The following is an 18,680-nucleotide window of genomic DNA, read 5'->3' as shown; positions in this document are numbered from 1 at the left end:
ATTTGTAACTGTAGTAATTCCATATAAGATACACTTACGGTTATGACAAAAGTATGGTTCTTAATATTATAATAATAATAATAATAATAATAATAATAATAATAATAATAATAATAATAATAATAATAATAATAATAATAATAATAATAATAATAATAATAATAACTGCTATGCATGTAAAGTCCTGGCCTGAACTTACCTCACTTTAATATTTAAAGATTCCAGTTGAATAATATTTCTCCATCGTTTACAATACGGTTAACTTCTTGGAATCCATAGCTTACTTATAGATTACAGTCAAGGCATTGAAAATTTTCTTTGAAATCCCAAAGCTAGATCCTAAGTGCGTTTGCACACGGCAAGAATAATATCGGTGGAGGCACGGATAATGTCGGCGGTGAAATTGACTTCAATGTATTGAAATTATAGCTTCCACACGTCACCGATATTATCGGCCGATCCTCCGACACGCAGATGCTGTCGGCCAAGTCCCGATACTGTCGGCGGTATCGCCGACACCGATTTTGTCGGGGGCGATGTTTTCTTATGATTGGATGCACACGCCACCGATAATTAATGTCGGCCGGTCAGCGGGTTAGATGAAGAGAATGAGTGACACGGCGCTGTGTATTTTTGTTTCGTTTCTTGTCTTTGGAATTTTGTTGTTTCCATTTTTTCTATTACAATTGTATAATATTATCATCATCTTGTCCTTTAAACAACTTCGGAACAGCTTATTATTTTTCTACAGTCTCTGTTTTGGAGTAGCTAATTCCCTTTATTAAATAAATATAAAATGTGGGAAGTCTGAAGAGTACTGGTTTCCCTCTAAATAGCTATTACCAAATGGAATATAGGAAATTTAGATAACCAATTTCTTGATTATTTTCCACTCCAATTTTTATTTTTGTTCTTTCTCTCTCTCACACTCTTTGATGGTATATTTTTTAAACTATTAATGCTTTTAAATTTTAATACATTCTGGAAATATATTTAAGCGTAATTTTCAAAGTTTGATACACTGTGAACATAAGCATATGGAAAAAATCCTGATTATTATTATTTTCTTTTATTTTCGCCGAGGAAACCCAGGCACACGATGTTTGTCCACTATAAAGTTCACTTGGCAGGAGCAGGATTTGAACCCAAACCTCGTACACCAGAGGTGAACGCTCTACCACTGAGCTACCGCGGCCTCTAATAAGTTCTTAGAGAAAGATTAAAAAACAGATCATTTTGGACAGATTTTTATTTTATTTTTCAACATAATCTTTTAGCTCGACACCTTTTTCCAGCGTTTCTCGAACTTTTTAAAACCATCCAAAAAGCTAGGATTTTGGAAGGTCCTCAAAATAAACATCTGCTTGGGCGATGACATACTCCTTCACTGATACATTTTTGCAAGTTTGGTATTAAAACAAGTCATAGGGACCAAATCTAGTGAACACGGTGGATGTTGTAGTAATTCGAATGTTAATTCCATTATTTTCGGAATGGAAAGGCAACTTGATGAAAAGAAATTGTTTGTCAAATGAGGACGCTTTTTCCTGATTTTTTTTCTCTCAACCGGTGCAATAACGACGCATAATGCTCTTCATTCATCGTTTGTCCTTGTTCCAAGTGATCGATGTAGATGATTAAGCCTGCATTCCAAAGGACAGTACCCATCATCTTGCCCAATTTCATCGTCTTCGCCTTCTTTGGAGCTGGATCGCCTTTAAAACCCCAATATTTCGACTATCCTTGTGTTTCTGGAATGTAGTGGTGTATACATGACTCGCATACTGTTATGTATCGACGCGGAAACTCGTCGAGATTGCATCGGAAAAACACCAAACCCTGATATTTGAAATTGAAAAATTGAAATAACTGTGCCTCTTGATATGCCTGTGGCCTCAACTATTTCGTGCATTTTGATTCGTCGATCTATCGCGGATTTGGCAATTATTTCGGAGAAAATCACTTTCACTGGAGATCCCGAGCTAGGTTCATCATTTGTGGACGTACGGCCATGTTTGGATTTATTTATCCTGTTGTAAACAGTAGCAAACACAAGAGCACATGTGACATGAACTTGATCCACGTGATGGGCATAGTGGGGAACAACTTTTAAACTTGAACAACAGTGTAGTGAGGAATCGCTATTACTAAACGCATATTTTTTCCGATACGTCTGCCATCTTTCGGATTTTCTAAGAACTAATTGAATTATCCTAGTAACTAATTGCCATTACTCTACTATTTAAAAGAATACCTCTATTTGTTCCTGTTATGCATGCTCATTTAATAAAGTGAAATCCTATTAATATTTGTAATACAAAACATGCCAGTCTATCCGTAATGCTAATTCCTAGTTGTACACAATCCAGCTAACTTGTGTACACTTGCCATTTGCTTGCCTAATGTTAATAGATGTCAATAGCCTCCAAGTGCAGATTTAAAACTGTTGTGATTATTTAATTGCATCTTAAACTGAATTGCTCTAATTTAATTATTTATTTGAAAACATATAATGATTATACTGAACAAGAAGGTGATTTGTTGTTTATTAAAGATAAATAAATAATAATGCTTTTAATTAAAAACGAATTTAATTTATTTGAATGTACAGGGGACGGAAAGCTTGGACATAACAACTAATAATCTATATACTAAAGTACAATGGCGCAAATCCCGGGGGAATGAGGGGGACGTGTCCCCTCCAATCTTGGAACTGGGGGAACTGTCCTTCCAATAATCCGATTAGAAAAGTTTTTTTGGACATAAGTGTGATGATTTGCATCCCACCACCACAAAAGAAAGTGAGATGAAATTGATTTCTCTTGGCCTTTCCATTTCACTTTAATGATATGAAGGTTTGATACTTCATTACATTAAATCTGTCATTAATTATAGTTAGTCTATTTTCAACTATTTGTTTAATTCCTATAATGCTATTGAGATCATCATAACTTTGCTCAAATAACATTATTGTTGAGTCATACATAATTGATTTTTTTTGGGGAAGTCATTATTTTGGGGAAGTCATTATTTATATTATTATAAAACAATTGCCCTAAAGTCTTAATGTGGAACGTTGTGGATGCCTAAGTAGAAACATTCAGTAGGACGTGGTTACTTTGAACCAGGTGTAAGGAAGTTTAAAGAAAATCGCTGTAACTTACAACCGTAATGATTTAGAACACTGTATTTTAAACATATAATAGCTAGATATAAAAGGAAAGCATTCACGCAAGTGCGTTAGTAAACATTTAATATTACCATGATTATTGAAATTTAACTTTCGTGCAAAGTAACCCCATAGGTGAGGATACTTTTCACCACATACAAAAAAGTATGTTTAACGTAAGAACATAATGTTTCTGTGCAGTGTTTTCCCTCCAGTGTTTGTACATTTCTCTTCTTACACAAAACTGCACGCAGTCTACAAATATTGATATTAGAAAGGTGATACCGGTATTTAGTATGAATTACCGATATTTGAAAAGAAAATTAGGTCCGAGTATTTTCTGGTACCGGCGCAGTAACTACATGCTGATAGTTTGGCACATGTTCCTCAAAAATGCCAATTCAGGAACAGAAAAAAAATCCCCGTGAACTAATTTACCTTGGTTGCTCTTTATGTCCAAGAATATAATCCCAATCACAATCAGTGGAAGATTTACGAGATTTGGGCTTTTTAGGCTGAACCCCACCCAAATTGCAGCATTTCTTTTAAAAAAATCTAATGTTAGTCATTCTTAAGCTTATAAAGTTCAAGCTCCCCCAAGTCTAGTGATTTCTTTAAAAGAAAAAAAAAACGAATCCTTTTTGTGTGAAGCCCATCTCAAACTACCTAGTATTTTCCTGGATCCGCCACTGTTCGTAATTTATTTTCCAACAAGAAATCCAGTCCGGCATGTAGGGTAACTGTCCCAGTGATTGACACTGTCGTCTATTTCCCGCCACAACAAGACTGCGGGGCTAGGTACGAGCAAATGCTGTCATCTTTTATTCCTTTGTAGTGTTGTCAATCCTACACTACTGCTAATATTTGCCACTCGGTAGTAGTACTTCAAAGGTAGCAGAACATTGATAGAAAGTGAGAAGTGAACTGTTTTTTTAGACTTCTAGTAACGGTTTATCTTAAGGTAGGTCGTTTCTGCATCCGGCGCATATAAAATAGATCATAATAAAAACTGACGAGTTGAAGATGTTTTGAGGTAATTGAAGAACTAATAGATCAGACTAAACCGATAAATATAGCTTTTTGAAAGTAAAGCCAAGTTTTTAGGGGGGTGTCAATTATTGGTCACAGGTTATCTGCAATAACCAGTAATTGACATCCCCTGTCAATTACTAGTGATTTGCCTAAGCTCAATAAATATCAGTAGAAATTTGTATACCGCGTATCTCCTTGGAGTCTGTGGCGTGTGTAGCAGGACTGATAAAATAGACTCCAGTTGTGTATAAAGCGCAATGGAGGTCATATTGAGCATATGCTGTAGTGCCGACTCTGACAAGTGTCCCAAACTTTAACCGGTCATAACTCCTACACAAATAAAGATTTCGCAAAACGGATTGCACAGGTGTATTCCCCAGAAAAAGACAGTGTAAAATGATATGTGACATGACCCCCTTCCCCATTTCAAAAACGTAACCCAAATTCAAGATGGCCGCCGCTGTCGCCCCATCCACTTATAGACACCCCATACCAAACGACATTATGATTCCTCACACCGTTTGACTTTTATAAGGGTATATTCAGACTTTTGCCTCACTCTGTATTTTACTCATGGCTTCTTAGTCTTAAAGTGAATTTCTCAGTAAATTTTCTTTTTCTGTGCTATAAATATTTGTATTATTTCAGTATTAATATCCGTTCTATACAAAAATATTGTAATAGCTCTATTAGAGAAAGAAATAATAATATATGTTTATGTAAATAAAAACTTGGAAAGTTGATAGAAAATTATATGGTTCATTGGAAGAGATGTCAATTACTGGGTTACGATGTGTCAATTACTGGTAATTCTCTCAAATCACAGTGTCAGTTACTGGTGCAATGAACAACCTTTCACATACATATATTAAAAAATAATAATTATCAGTCTATTATTATCATGGTGGTGTGTATGGATGAAGGAAGGATGCCTTCGTAACTATACGAGAGATCAGTAAGACAGGCCCAATTAAAGGGTCAAAAAAAACATGCAATTTGTCAAAGACTGTTCTTATACTGTCAATTATTGGGACAGTTACCCTATCTAAATAGGAAAATAATTAATATGACTAAAATAATTATATATATATATATATATATATATATATATATATATATATGAACGTCTTAGCCCTACCCCCCAATATTGAAGACTTGCGCCGCTGCTAAAGTATATACTCAATTCTTCTCTTTCCTCATAAAAAAAAAAAATTCTAGTTAGTAATTTCTCACTGAAGGAAAACAAGTGTAAACATAATGTAAAATGTGATGAAGTCCCTATCTGTATATAGGCGAATATAATACACCATGTTTTATTTAAACAAGTAAACAGTGTATTGTTCATGACAATTAAAAACTAGAGATTTTGTAGACATTGTAATTGAAAATCTACATTTCAAATTAGTTTTACCTTTGTTGTTCAACAAATACGTCATAACTGTACAAATCACCTTTCTATAGTAAACAGAAGGTGTAAACATGTAAGGATTCTATTATCGAGTATGAGTTTCACTAGTTAAAATGAAATACCAGCTACTAAGGAAAGAACAACTTCAAGCTTAAGGTACAGAATTTGCTCGTATTTTATTAATTGTATTAAATGTCATTATTATTTTTTTAAAAAATAATGTAGCAAGAAAAGTGGTGTTATATTTTGAGTTTGAGCTTAGTGTTGTTATAAAGATTATATAGGTTATAAAGATAATATAAAGGTTATAAAGTACAGAGCCCGCACTCAGCAACAATGCTACAGGTATCAAAGGGAAGGAAGCCCCCGGTGGGATTCTTCTCCCCTGCTGTCCCCCAAACATGTTGGGTTGTAATATGGATCAAATCTTGTAAAACTACATTATTCTATTAAAAAAAAAAAATAGAATAAAAGTAAAACCGGAAAATTGTCTCTGGAAATGTCTTGCTCCTCCGTATGTTCAAGAACTTAAAGCTGGGGTAGATACTGACTGCACTGCTCCAAAAATCTCTTTTACAAATCAATTAATTCATTTAATAATATTTTGCAGGTACTTTCTGGAACATTTTCTAAATATTTGATGTTCTCCATTGAATTTAAGTTATTCATTAATTGAAAAAAGAAATAGTTGGGCCAATAGCAGCGAAAATCCTTAAATTGGAGTTGGAGTTTTGAAGGTTGTGGGTTTTGCGAATTTATGAAACACCAAGATTGTAAAGGGCAAGACCTAGTCTTAACGTCAAACCTGACCTAAAATCGGGTTTGAAACCCGTGAAGTTGTTGGAGAACGGCATTATTTGTATTTTGTGTATCAATGAGTCTCCATATATGTGAATTATGTTGCTTCGTGTCACAGTTAGGAATTTTTTATCACTCTCTCGGCATCCTGACTCCAAATCCACTGATGAGAACTTTAAAATAAAATGTATAAAATGTAAGGTAATCTTAGTTCTATCTATAATATTAAGGTTCAAATCCTACTAAGACGGAAATGAAATATAGAAATACACTGGATATGTATGATATATATGAAGGGTCCAGGGGAAGAAACTGATAAGTCCAAAAATCGATATTTTTTTGTTTTTGATACAGTGTTGTTCTATGAAAACGGACGTTTCTGTTGATTTAATGACGAGGGGAACACTATGATAAGTCCGAAAATATTTACGACTTATCCTTGGGAAGAATATGTTAAGTCCACGACCTTCTGGGGAAAACGCAGTTAAGTCCAGGTTCTTGTTGTGTTGTCCAATTGGCAGCATTGATATCGGCCATTTAAGAAATTACTTGTTCACAGTCTCTGTTCAGAAACGTGCTCTAGTTAACGTGAAGTTTACAATAAAACGTGGGTTTCTTTAGTTGTTGTGGTCAGTGGTAATGATCAACAAAGCAATTATGATTCCCTGAGTGAAGAAGAATCTTCTCCACCTTCAACATCTAACAAAAAACCTCCATATGGAAGAATTCGAGATGTAATGCAAAACTAAAACGACAGAGCCATGAGACCGGCCCAGAGTGCACCTGCAAACGACGTTTCGAGAAGGTTAATGATTTAGGAAAACAAGAAATCATTAGACGAATGAACGAAATGGTTTCAAATGATGAAATTAACATATACCTGTCAGGTTTAATTGTAATAGTACCTGTGCAAAGACGTAGGCCTAGGAAAAACGAGAGTGAAGCGTCTTATTGCGATGCATCATATTCATACCGACTGTGGGTGGTACAAGAAGGATAACTAAAAAACAAGAAAACAAAACAAATAATATTTTCATAAGCTTTTATAGTTTAATTAAAACGTTGGTCTTGTAAACCATTAATGACAGAAGAGGTCACTTTTTGTAAAGGCTGCATTCGCTTCACCTTATGGTATTGGTCGCGGGAAAGTTGATGATCTTACGAAACATTTGAAAAATACTGGTAATCCTCGGCCTATGATGGCAAGTTTTAACGTATTACACGTTACAGAATAACTAACGTAACCTACCCTAACGTAAACTAGCCTACAAATGTTTAACTTAGCTTATAAACAGTGCTCTCAATTGGGTCGATTCCAACTCGAGCCGGGCCAGCTATTTTCGGGCCACTGGTTGGGCAGCTCGGGTTATGAGTAGATTCAGCTAAGGTCCTGTTACGAGTCAGTCGAGTCAGCTCGGGTCAGGTTATGTCGAACATTCTTGTTTCGGGTCGGTTCAAGTTGACCCAAAATCCGACCGGAACCTTACACGAAACAAAAATGTTCGAACCAACCTGACACGTGACCAGATCAGAGCTGACTCGACTGACCCGTAACACGAGCCTAGCTGACTATCCCGAGCTGACCCGAGCTGACCCGAGCTGACCAACCAGTGACTTGAAAAGAGCTGACCCAATTTGGGTCTGAATTGACCCGATTGACAGCACTACTTCTATATACTGTCTATAACCTATCTTGTTTTTACCTCAACTAATTTTAAAAGCATAACTCATCTAGGCCTATCATTTGTTTAGAGTTCCTGGAGATATCTCAAGTAAAATATGCAAATCTGCAGCCACTGAAAGACTATTGCTCTTTAAAGGCAGTGGAGTACTACACAAACCTTCCAAAGGCACAGTAAATCAAGAAACCACCATTGAAAAGACTTCATAATATGTACAAGTGTTACAAATATGTGTTTGTATTACGTTTCTTACAGCAATCTTGTAAATAAAATAATCATCAGTATCAAGACAGTACTGATTGTTTAAGGAAAACTCTGATACGTCCGGTAAACAGAGCACAGTACTTTTTTATTGTTAAAAAATTATTACTACTATATTACTTTTCATACTTTATAATATCCAATCACAATAAGATATAACTAAAATGAATGATAACAACAATAAGCATTGCATTGTAATGGCATTTTGAAAAATATACAACTTCAAACTTTAAATTTGTTGTACTGTAAAATTTGCAAAATGTGACTTATTATATTCTTCCCCTGGACCCTTCATATTAAAGAGTGGTATGTTATAAAGTGCAAAGTTTACAGAGGTAATAGATATAGTATAAACGTTGACAAAAGACTACAAATTTCTGGACATTTTGTAACTACGGGTAATTTCGTTATATCACAGTTCTAAATTCCTGGTGAAACCACTCATTATACTCTCAAAACTGTACCCCATTTTCACCTTTTGACTAATTGTCGTAAAGATCAAAGCAAGAACCACATCGAGAATACTGAATGTTTCAGTGTGTCAATAATGTCTTTAGAGCAGGAACAGGAAGGAATAAAACAAGTCGTCAAGAACGTTACCACACAGCTTCTTTATCACGTACTACGTGCTATTACCCTTTCTCACTTGATATTTACAGCGATCTGGACGTCCTGTTAAAACCTGTTTGTCTACTGCTTGTACGGAAGATTTATTATTGGCTTCCAGTAGTGCTTGGATGTGGAGGTTTCTTGTAATGTGTTTTTGCTTTCGTGCTTCAGATTTGCATTTCCTCACTGAAGCCATAGATCGCCTTGAATAAGTAAGTTCCCATGATTTATCGTCTCAGTGATGATGCAGCAGAATTTTGTGCTAAAAGAAAACAATCACGTAACTGATGCAACAGAAATTGAGTGACAACAAGCACCTAACTGAAGCATTTGTTTAAGAATGTGTAACAATCAACGACGCCGACATTCCAAAATTTATGTGCGTGTATATCAATGGTGGGACGTGTTAGCCTTATGTTTTCAGGGAAGTTTCAATGTTTGATTGATTTTAGTTTAAATCTATTATGAACACTATCATAAAGGCACGTGCTGCGATAAAGTAAAATATTTCGGTACTATAACGATAAGTTGGGGCTGCCCTAGCTCAGTGGGTAACACGGCTGACTTAAACGCAAGAGAAATGAGTTTAAACGCGGGTCCAGACTACAAATCGACTGATATTTAGTATCTCCTCGAATCTTGCACATATAAGATTTACAACGGTGTTACTTACTTTACAAAATATAGCTGAGCTAGGGACAGCTAGCGAAGGAAGTTAGAAGCCCCCAGGGTTCTTGTACTTCTACCTTTATCACAATTTAGACAAAAACAAGCTTCTCGGTTCTGGAACTGTGAAACGAATTGGGGGAGATACCAAATGCCATCCTAGAAATCTTGTGGGTTCGGTGCACCCACAAGATTATTTGTGTGGGTGCCGGGGCCCCGGAGCACCCACGTAGTCGGTGAGCATGGTGACAATACATTGATATATGGAACAGTGGTCCTTTCATTCATCAATTCCACCTACAAATTCACCTAAATACAAAACTCTTCACTACAAAATAAATAGACCGTTCTTCGTTCTCCGCGACAGCGATAATAACCTAATATCCAATTAGTTCCTTCAATACTCATCTGCTCTCTATGGAAATTCATTTGACCTCGTCTCGTTGTTAGGATAATTTCTTAAACATCAACTGTGTAATTATCACGGAGTTATTCGAGTAACAAAATTACTCGAGTTTGCCTTATTGAGAACTTCCCTGCGTCGTGCCTTAGTTATGGGGATGGAAGCGTTATGACGCAAGAAAGCACCTTCCATCCATTATCTGAAATGGATGGGAATTTAAATCTCATTGTAATATTGTTTTGCGAGAGGTTAAACTGTTAAATCAATAACTCCAATTTCACTAGGATATTCGTGTGTTTCCATTCTTTAAATCAGGTGTAGTGTAATGTTTGTATTGACTAATAAGTATGTCATACGCAGTCAGATCACAGGAACGGCATATCTGATGATTTAATCACAGGCAACAATACAGACTGGGAACACATACCTGTTGATGTTCTCTGCTCCTGGATGACTATGACTGGGACTTTCCACCTTCTGGATCTATCCTGGAACTCACATGCCCACAGATTCAATGATGAGTTCTCCGTAGATTATAGTTGACCATCTAAACGTTATAATTCTCCTTGGGTTTAATTTCTGAAGTGAGAAGAATAGACAGACCATAACTGTGCTGTCTATGTGGTAAGTTACTGTAGCTTCTCGTTTGATCTACTCATTGAACTCAAGTCTTAGGTACGATGAACTGTCTTTCAACTAAGACTAATTTCGACTGATCGACTAATCTCCACTGATCCACCAATCTCAACTCCTCCTGGTTCCATCCTTCACAAGGTTTCTATTTCGTGTTCCACACGGTGGGATCTGCAACCTCATGTCTGGAAATCTCTCTGTTGTCCCATCTGTTTGAAGAAACTTCAGTTTCTACATTGTCACGCGATGACCGAAATCCCCAGACAGCCTGTGTCTGCAAATCTGACTGTTATGCCATATCCGAAATTGTGTCTGTGTTTACAAGATGTTACAATCTCTTGTTGCAACGAATTTTCTTAGTTAAAGTTTCCATTTCTTTTCCCAATACATCAGTTACTTAATTTTGCAGTATCTTGTCTCGTGTATGTTATCCAACTATTACATAAATGTAAACAAACCATCACGTAATGAGTTTTTGAAATGTTTTTCTGTCTACAAAATTTCTTCATGTTGTTTCATCAAGTTAACAGATGTAAGTTTGAATTTTAATACAATACAATTTTGATATAATTTAAACAAGAATAAACTTAAAATAATCACCTAAAATTCCCTATGGGTGACATTATTATTCGTTTACGGTCTATCAAAAAAAGTCACTCACGGATTTGAATGAAACTTTGCATACTTGTATAACATCGAAACATAATCGACACGTATTTTTTGCTTCGGCAATGGTGAAGATTTAAGGGTGGAAACCACCCTTTGAACGCAAGACATGGTCCCTAAGCATAGACCGAAAACAACCATTTGATTTAGAAGAAGACATACTGTCAGGGTCTTTTTAAGACAGCTGATTCAGAATCTGATGTCAAAATTACAAAATTCAAAATGGCGGATCCAATATAGTGATTACAATTACAAAATGTCTTCTGGTTTGAAATTCTCTGATCTTAGCCGAACACAATTATAGTTGGCAGAGATTACTGCGACGAGGTTGCAGACCAATTTGAAACCCCTTTCTGTATTCATTTTAATGGGATGCTTGATTAAAGTGAGGCTCTGCATCTCTCACTATAGCTTTTACAGAGACACAAATAGTAGAAAGTGCGACACAGTCAATAAATCTATGATTCACAGCTACACCATACAGCCTTTAATTCCTGAAAATAGTGTTCTGTTATCACCGTTGTTAATTATTTTGTAGGAAAAGAATGGAACAATTGTCCCTATGGTCCAAAACAACCTCTTTTAATGTGAAAATATCCTTCTGAAAACATCAAATTCGGGAAAATTAACATCAGGTCCTTTGAGATCATGGTTTCAAGAGGTTTTCCTCCCAGCGTGTAATGCAAAGACCATTTTGTGATTAGATTCGTGGAGTGGTCACAATTAATCGAATTTTCAACCTATTTTACGAACGAAAGAGTACCTCAAAATAGAAACCATTCTGCACTAACAACTGGTAGAATTCAGTCTCTTGATGTGTTCGTCTTTAAGCCGTGGAAATACTTCTTGATACATTTTACTGATATTGTCCTCTACAACTATAATAAATTTACATCTCTGTAATAATTTAATTTAGATCCAAATCACCGATTAATAATCTATTTTCTTCTACCAGATTTGTAAATATTATTAGATATGCGTGATACAAAAACTGTTATTGGGAAGAAGATTGTTTTGCATTTTACGATTTGTCACAGTTATTGCTGTAACAAGATAAGCTTGATGTAAAGAATGTTTATGCATCATTATGCCAAGATTTTTTTTACGAAATATAATTAGTGTGAAGTGTTTTCCAATGTTTATGCCAACTTTTATTTTTACGAAATATCATTAGTATAAAGTGTTTTCTCAAAAATTCATAATTATAACAATTGAGAATATGTGAAGTTCTGAAATAGTAAGATGCGAGGGGAGTCACTATACATAAACACCCCGAATAGGGAGAGGTGCAGAGACCCACTTTAATCAAGCATTCCGTTAAAATAAAGGGGTTTCAAATCAATAGAAAAGAATTTCAAATTGGGCTGCAACCTTCTCGTAGTAACTCCTGTCAACTATAATTGTTCTTGGTTAAGTGCAGAGAATTTCAAACCAGAAGACATTTTGTAATTGTAATCACTATATTGGATCCGCCATTTTGAATTTTGTAATTTTGACATCAGATTCTGTATCACCTGTCCTAAAACGGACTGGCAGTATGTTTTTTCTATATTATTATTATCTTTTGTCTATGCTTGGAAACCACCTCTAACATTCAAAGGTGGTTTCCACCCTTAAGTTTTCACCATTGCCGAAACAAAAAATACGTGTCGATTATTTTTCGATGTTCTACAAGTATGCAAAGTTTTATTGAAATCGGTAAGTGACACTTCCGTAAGTCTCCTTGTAAGGCGCACTTTCTCTGCAAAAAATTCAGGTACAAAATAGGTGAGGTGCGTCTTCAATCGCATATAAAAGCGCTTTGGCAACGGGGTTGACTAACGTGTGTCTCGCCGTTCATTTCACGGAATGCACATAACATACCTCTGTGGTCACACCCGTGACGTCATACTTGTAAGATTGTACCTTTGTCATCTTTTTAACCTTGACATTTAAATGTTTAGTTTGAACAAATAAAACAGTGTGATTTAATTTGTATTATCAAATTCTGAGTTCCTTTATTAAATATCGAGGATGCGTCTTAAAATTAAATACGAGAAGAAGAACTTTTGAACTTAACAAATAAGGATTCGATATACAGTATGTTCACATTAATGTGCATATTATTGTAGCTAATGTGAACCAAGAGTAGATATTATACTTTAACTATAACATGAACATGTAAGTATTAAAATGAGATAGGAAATACGATATTTGTAATTTATATGATTCCTCACCTCTCTCTCTGTATATATATATATATATATATATATATATATATATATATATATATATATATATATATATGATTAATTAGAGTGCTAAAAGTCTATTTTTATCCTTCTGAATAGCTTGGAAAAATCTATCGGGAAGTAACTAAGTTTATAATGCTATTAGTGATTCTTGGTATGCTTCTAACATCAGTACCAAAAGGGAATGGGGTAAGTAATGTTACATTTTTTTTCGAAAATTAGTTGCATAGTCATTAACATAATTAATACGTCATGTTTAAAAATGGAAGATTTCCAAATAATTATTTATTTTCTTACATATCAAGTACCTTTCATATCTCTTGGCTTAACTCTTATGTTTGTAAAGTAAAATAACCTGAAATTTAAGTTAAACATTATCTTATTTATGACATAAGGCTGATAAGTGTAATTAAATAACACACCCAGGTAGCTTAGTAACTTATTTTTTTCGTCAATTCTTAATTCTTGAGGATGGTAGAATAATCCGTAGCTTATTTACTTTTCTAAATTAAATTAAAAATTAAAAGAAGTATATTTTAAAATACTTAGAGGTATTTCACGATATAGCTTGAAATAGACAGTGTTTTCAGCAAATTTCTAATGACTGAGCAGTATTCCAAAGAAAATATATCTTAAGTGAACTATTTCTAAACTTCTATATTATACTGTATTATCAAACACTATATTATCAAATTATTTTATCAATATATTATAAATATACACTATATTATGAAACTAAAATTTCTATTTACTTTTATTATAGTTGAAAAGTCTATGGTTGTTATACTACATGTTACCGAACTTGTAAGATGAGATAAATTTTCCTCTATTATCCCCGCTTTCTGCACGGATTTTGACCACAACCAATAAGTATATTGCCTAAGGTTGGGGGAATATTAATAAGACTAATGTAAAATTATTTATAATAATAGTTACTTAACAGATGCATTGGAAATTGTCCTTCACCATTATTTTGATGTAATTTTATTTTATATTTTAGTATATGTGCATACAGCAAGAAGTTGTACTTTGCTTATTGGACACATTATTATGACGTGATTTTGTCCTGGAGAGATTTCATCCTAGGCGAAATTTCGTCCTGCGAGGTCCTACTTTTGAGGATTCGACCGCGAGTTTTTGTATCCAAACCATGTCAATAAGCAAATATTGATAGAAGATCTGATTTTTAAAATACGGCAACGCAGTGACAATGTATTTGTTATTTTCACTCCGGATGAGCCTGTTCTTTTGAACGTGGTGCCCTTTGACCATGACACTTCTGACGCGGGGTCTTTTCTATGAGACTTTTTTTTGACAAGAGGCTATTTTGAACTAAGGTCCTTTTGACCTGGGTCATTTTGACGAGGGCCATTTTATGTGGGACTAGTCCGATCAGTGCCCTTCTGACTCGAGCTCTTCTTTGGATCGGGACCCGACATGGAATCTTTGGATACCAGATTCAACCGCTTTAACATTTCCCAATTGTGCCACATCGTCAAGTTCACCGAATATACGGCATCGTTTTTTTTTTTTTTGCCTGGATGTGGCAATTAGAGATGCGCGACAAATAATTTAAAATGATTCCATATTTTAAAGTACCCATTCTTCTGCTGGTTTGAATGAAAATTGGTTCATTAAATATTACTACACTGTCGATTCTGGTCATAGCTACTCCAGTCCGTTGAAGCTTTTTCATCCTCGCTTGTCGCGAAATATCATACATTGGAAGCATAGGCTATATATAATGCAGCGGTGGATTTTCTAAGAGTAACAATATATTGAAAAAAAAATCGAATTCGCAATTAATTTTGAACTTTTTATGTTTCTGTATTTTGGTGTCTTATAAGGAACACACACACATATCAAGTACCATTTCCACTGGCTCTTTTTCTTAAGATCATTTTAACGAAATATATTTGAAGACAAATTAGCGTAACATTTAAGTTCAAGGAAACATGCATAATATTTTAATTTTCTGGTTAAGTAACATATTTGGCTACTGAATAGAATCAATAGATTTTCGATATAATTCAGAAATAAATAGTTTCCCAAACAGTGTATCATGGGATTTAATGACTAAGACAGATGATACAAAGTCTTAAAGTATAACGGATTACAAAACATTTGATATAAGTTAACAATAGAGAAACATTATAATGAAAATACAGTAATGCAAAAAATACTTGTTAACATTATTTATTTCTTGCAGAGAAGTTGGTGTGAGCAGCGTACTAATGTTACCGAAAGTAAGTAAATATTCTAATCTTTTATTGAAATGTGTTTAGAAATAACTAAAATGAAAATAATAAATTTAACAACTCTTACTGATACGCAATGCATAGAATGTCGCAGAGTTGACTCAAATATTTGAATAATGCATAGGCACGAAAGTTTGGAGAGGGTTGCAAGTGGAACATAGGAAAAGGATGTTATTTCTTAGGAACACTGCAACAGTTTCGATAGATCAATGTCTGATGGTTCTTACCAACACGGCTTCTTTCAAGAGCCATCAGTGCGGCTAATAGTGAAGTGTTATCTGAACAATTGCTGCACTTTATTAACTAGATTGATTTCGTAATAAGTACGAATACAGAAAGCACGATGTTCAATTGTAATTTTAATTGTAATGAGTCAATTATAATTGTTACAGTGCTTATATTTGAAATGGCGTCCTATTCTTTTTAAACTATGTGTTTAGCACTCAAAGTTATCACACCTTCACAATATTCAGTTTCTAAATGTATCTGTTCGCTCCGCTCCACCCTGTATTACTGTTATATAATTGCCACTTTCAGTTAAAGAATCCCTAAATTATATTAACGAATAATGGGTAAAATTTTGTTAATCGGTCAGAGCTGAATATTGGGCTGAAAAAAGTATGTATAAGAGTAAAGTATTGTGAAAACTTTTTGAGAAATTCTACAAAAGCGAATAATAGTAATAAAGTAAATCATCGTCAACAATAATCCCAAGGGACCTCAAAGTTAAGAGTCCCTGTTAACCGAACGACCCAAATTTTGTTTTTGGAATACAGTCTTTTCCATGCATACGCACTACAGTATATTAGTATACAGACTACAGTATGTAGACTATACATGCGCACTACAGTATATCATGTATGTCGTCATAAAAATACTTCATTACCTGTATTCTCTCTTCTTGGAAGGCAGACCAGAAGGAAGGTTTATGTTAACGCATACATCAATCCTTTTTTTAGCATCAGTGTACAACATCACAGAAAATGAGAAAAATATATTACAATAATACTGTAACTGTACTGTAACTCGAAAAAATAACCTAACAATTCATTTTTTGGTGGAAAAATACCTGTATATTGCACTGTCTCAGACTGGAACAAAAATGTCTGGTAACTTCAAGACCAACTGTACTATACCCTGGCCGGTGAACGATGATTTCTGCCAGCTCAGCTCGCGAGGACGACTGAGGAGTGCGATGTTGTCATGTGCTTCTCGCGCAGGGGGAGAATCGTCTGCTTCCTCGTTGAGGGTGGGAAAGGGTGAGTGAAAATTTGGCAATGTGCGGTGGTTACCATAGAGACGCGACATTTATGAGCCTAAGGTTGGTTGACCTGCTGTTTTCTGCTCGCTCGCCGTGGCCTTGTGCAAAGCTGTCAGAAATCATCGTTCACCGGCCAGGGTATAATATATTCCGCAAAACTCGCTGAGCACTAGGATTTTTAATTTTATTAGCAGATCTATATTTACTTGTCTGCTTCCTCTTGGCCATGACTACTCTCGTATTAGATCAATTTTAATAATAGGAAAGCAAGTTTGAACACAGATTTGCACTTGTTATTGTATTCGCTCAAAAAATGTTCGAATGTTCTCACCCTAACTTCAGAGGTGAAATTTAATAGGAAAAATAACGTCAATATTATTCACACCCGACAAATCAAGTGGTGGAAACAGCGAGCTTAAAGCACGCCTGTGAACTCCAAATCTTGGAATTTTCACGCAGGAAGTCCAGGCCCAGCTATAAAATTCGCAACTCTGCTGATAATGGAAATTTACATATTTGAGACTGTTGTCACCAGTTTGCAGCCACGAGGGTGAGTAGAAAAGTTGTTTTGTCTTGTGCTGTATCCAGCTTGTCTGCTAAGCAGCTGTGGTGTTCAGCGCTTGAAGGAGGACAGAAAAAATATGCGTTTCTGGTTTTTCTCTTATTTACAAGGCAATTTTCTTCTGTATAAATACTGTATTGCAAAAACTGATCTGGAGTAAAACCTGAAGAAGAAACTGAGCTGTAGAATTAAAGGAATGTTGACAGTTGGTGTTTAGTGAAAACCTGTAATGACGCAACGGACTAAAAGTGAGTTTGTAATTCGTGCTAACCGAAATTCGTAATAACCGATAAAACTTCCTATAAGATAAAGCGCGTCACTGCTGGGACTGAAATTTTGTTAATGTTAACCGAGTGTTCGGCTTAAGCGAGTTCGTGTTAAGGGTGGGTTTACTGTAATAAAATGTGTAAGTCGTGGACGATAATAATAGGCTTAATAAGACATCACTGACAAAAGGACAATATAGGCCACAGTTCATAAATATAAGTAAACGTTTTTATTAACTATTAAAGTTTAGTTATAAATACGTTTAATTAATGTTTTCAGAGTAATACAGGGTATTACTTGTAATGTTAAGGTTAATTAAAACAAGTAATTTAAAATCCTTCATTAGAAAGATTTGCTAGTTCTTTTGTAAAATCGGTGAATCATGATATTAGTAAAATAACTATATTAAGTCACAACTGTTATTTCAAGTACCTATCTATTGACTAATCATAAAAAATCACTACTCTTAATTCACCTATCTATTTATTGAACTCATGATATTAAGGAGTTAATATTTATTTACGTGTCTACCTATTGATTTATTTTATTATGTGTTTAGTCTTAATTCGCGTGTCTATTTATTGTAGCATAATATTAATTCACTAATTCTATTTTTTTTAAATGAAATGAAAACTTTAGGTTCTACGTTCTACGGTTATACTGGCTATTCTAAAGGAGACGGTGATAATGAGAAATGAATGAAATGGTGGAATTAATAAAGTGGAGAGAAATGAGAGAACAGCGAGAAAACTCACCCCACAAACTTCACCTGGC

The 18,680-nt window shown here is 34.8% G+C and overlaps 1 protein-coding gene across 1 annotated transcript in view; it reads left to right on the top strand.

The window, feature by feature from the left end:
- Positions 1–5,716: 5,716 nt before the first annotated feature.
- Positions 5,717–18,680, top strand: part of LOC145694175 (uncharacterized) — a 47,501-nt gene continuing 34,537 nt past the window's right edge. The window contains exons 1-3 of the mRNA XM_081770292.1: positions 5,717–5,765; positions 13,658–13,747; positions 15,768–15,804. Of these exons, the coding sequence (XP_081626418.1) occupies positions 13,694–13,747; positions 15,768–15,804 (91 nt within the window). The 5' untranslated portion in view covers positions 5,717–5,765; positions 13,658–13,693. The remainder of the gene's footprint in view (positions 5,766–13,657; positions 13,748–15,767; positions 15,805–18,680) is intronic.

The sequence above is a fragment of the Thermobia domestica genome, chromosome 9 (genome assembly GCF_964235325.1).
Source record: "Thermobia domestica chromosome 9, izTheDome1.hap1.1, whole genome shotgun sequence".
NCBI classification, from domain to species: domain Eukaryota; kingdom Metazoa; phylum Arthropoda; class Insecta; order Zygentoma; family Lepismatidae; genus Thermobia; species Thermobia domestica.
The sequence above is the reverse complement of the archived record's forward strand: the minus strand, read 5'-3'. Positions and strand labels throughout refer to the sequence as shown.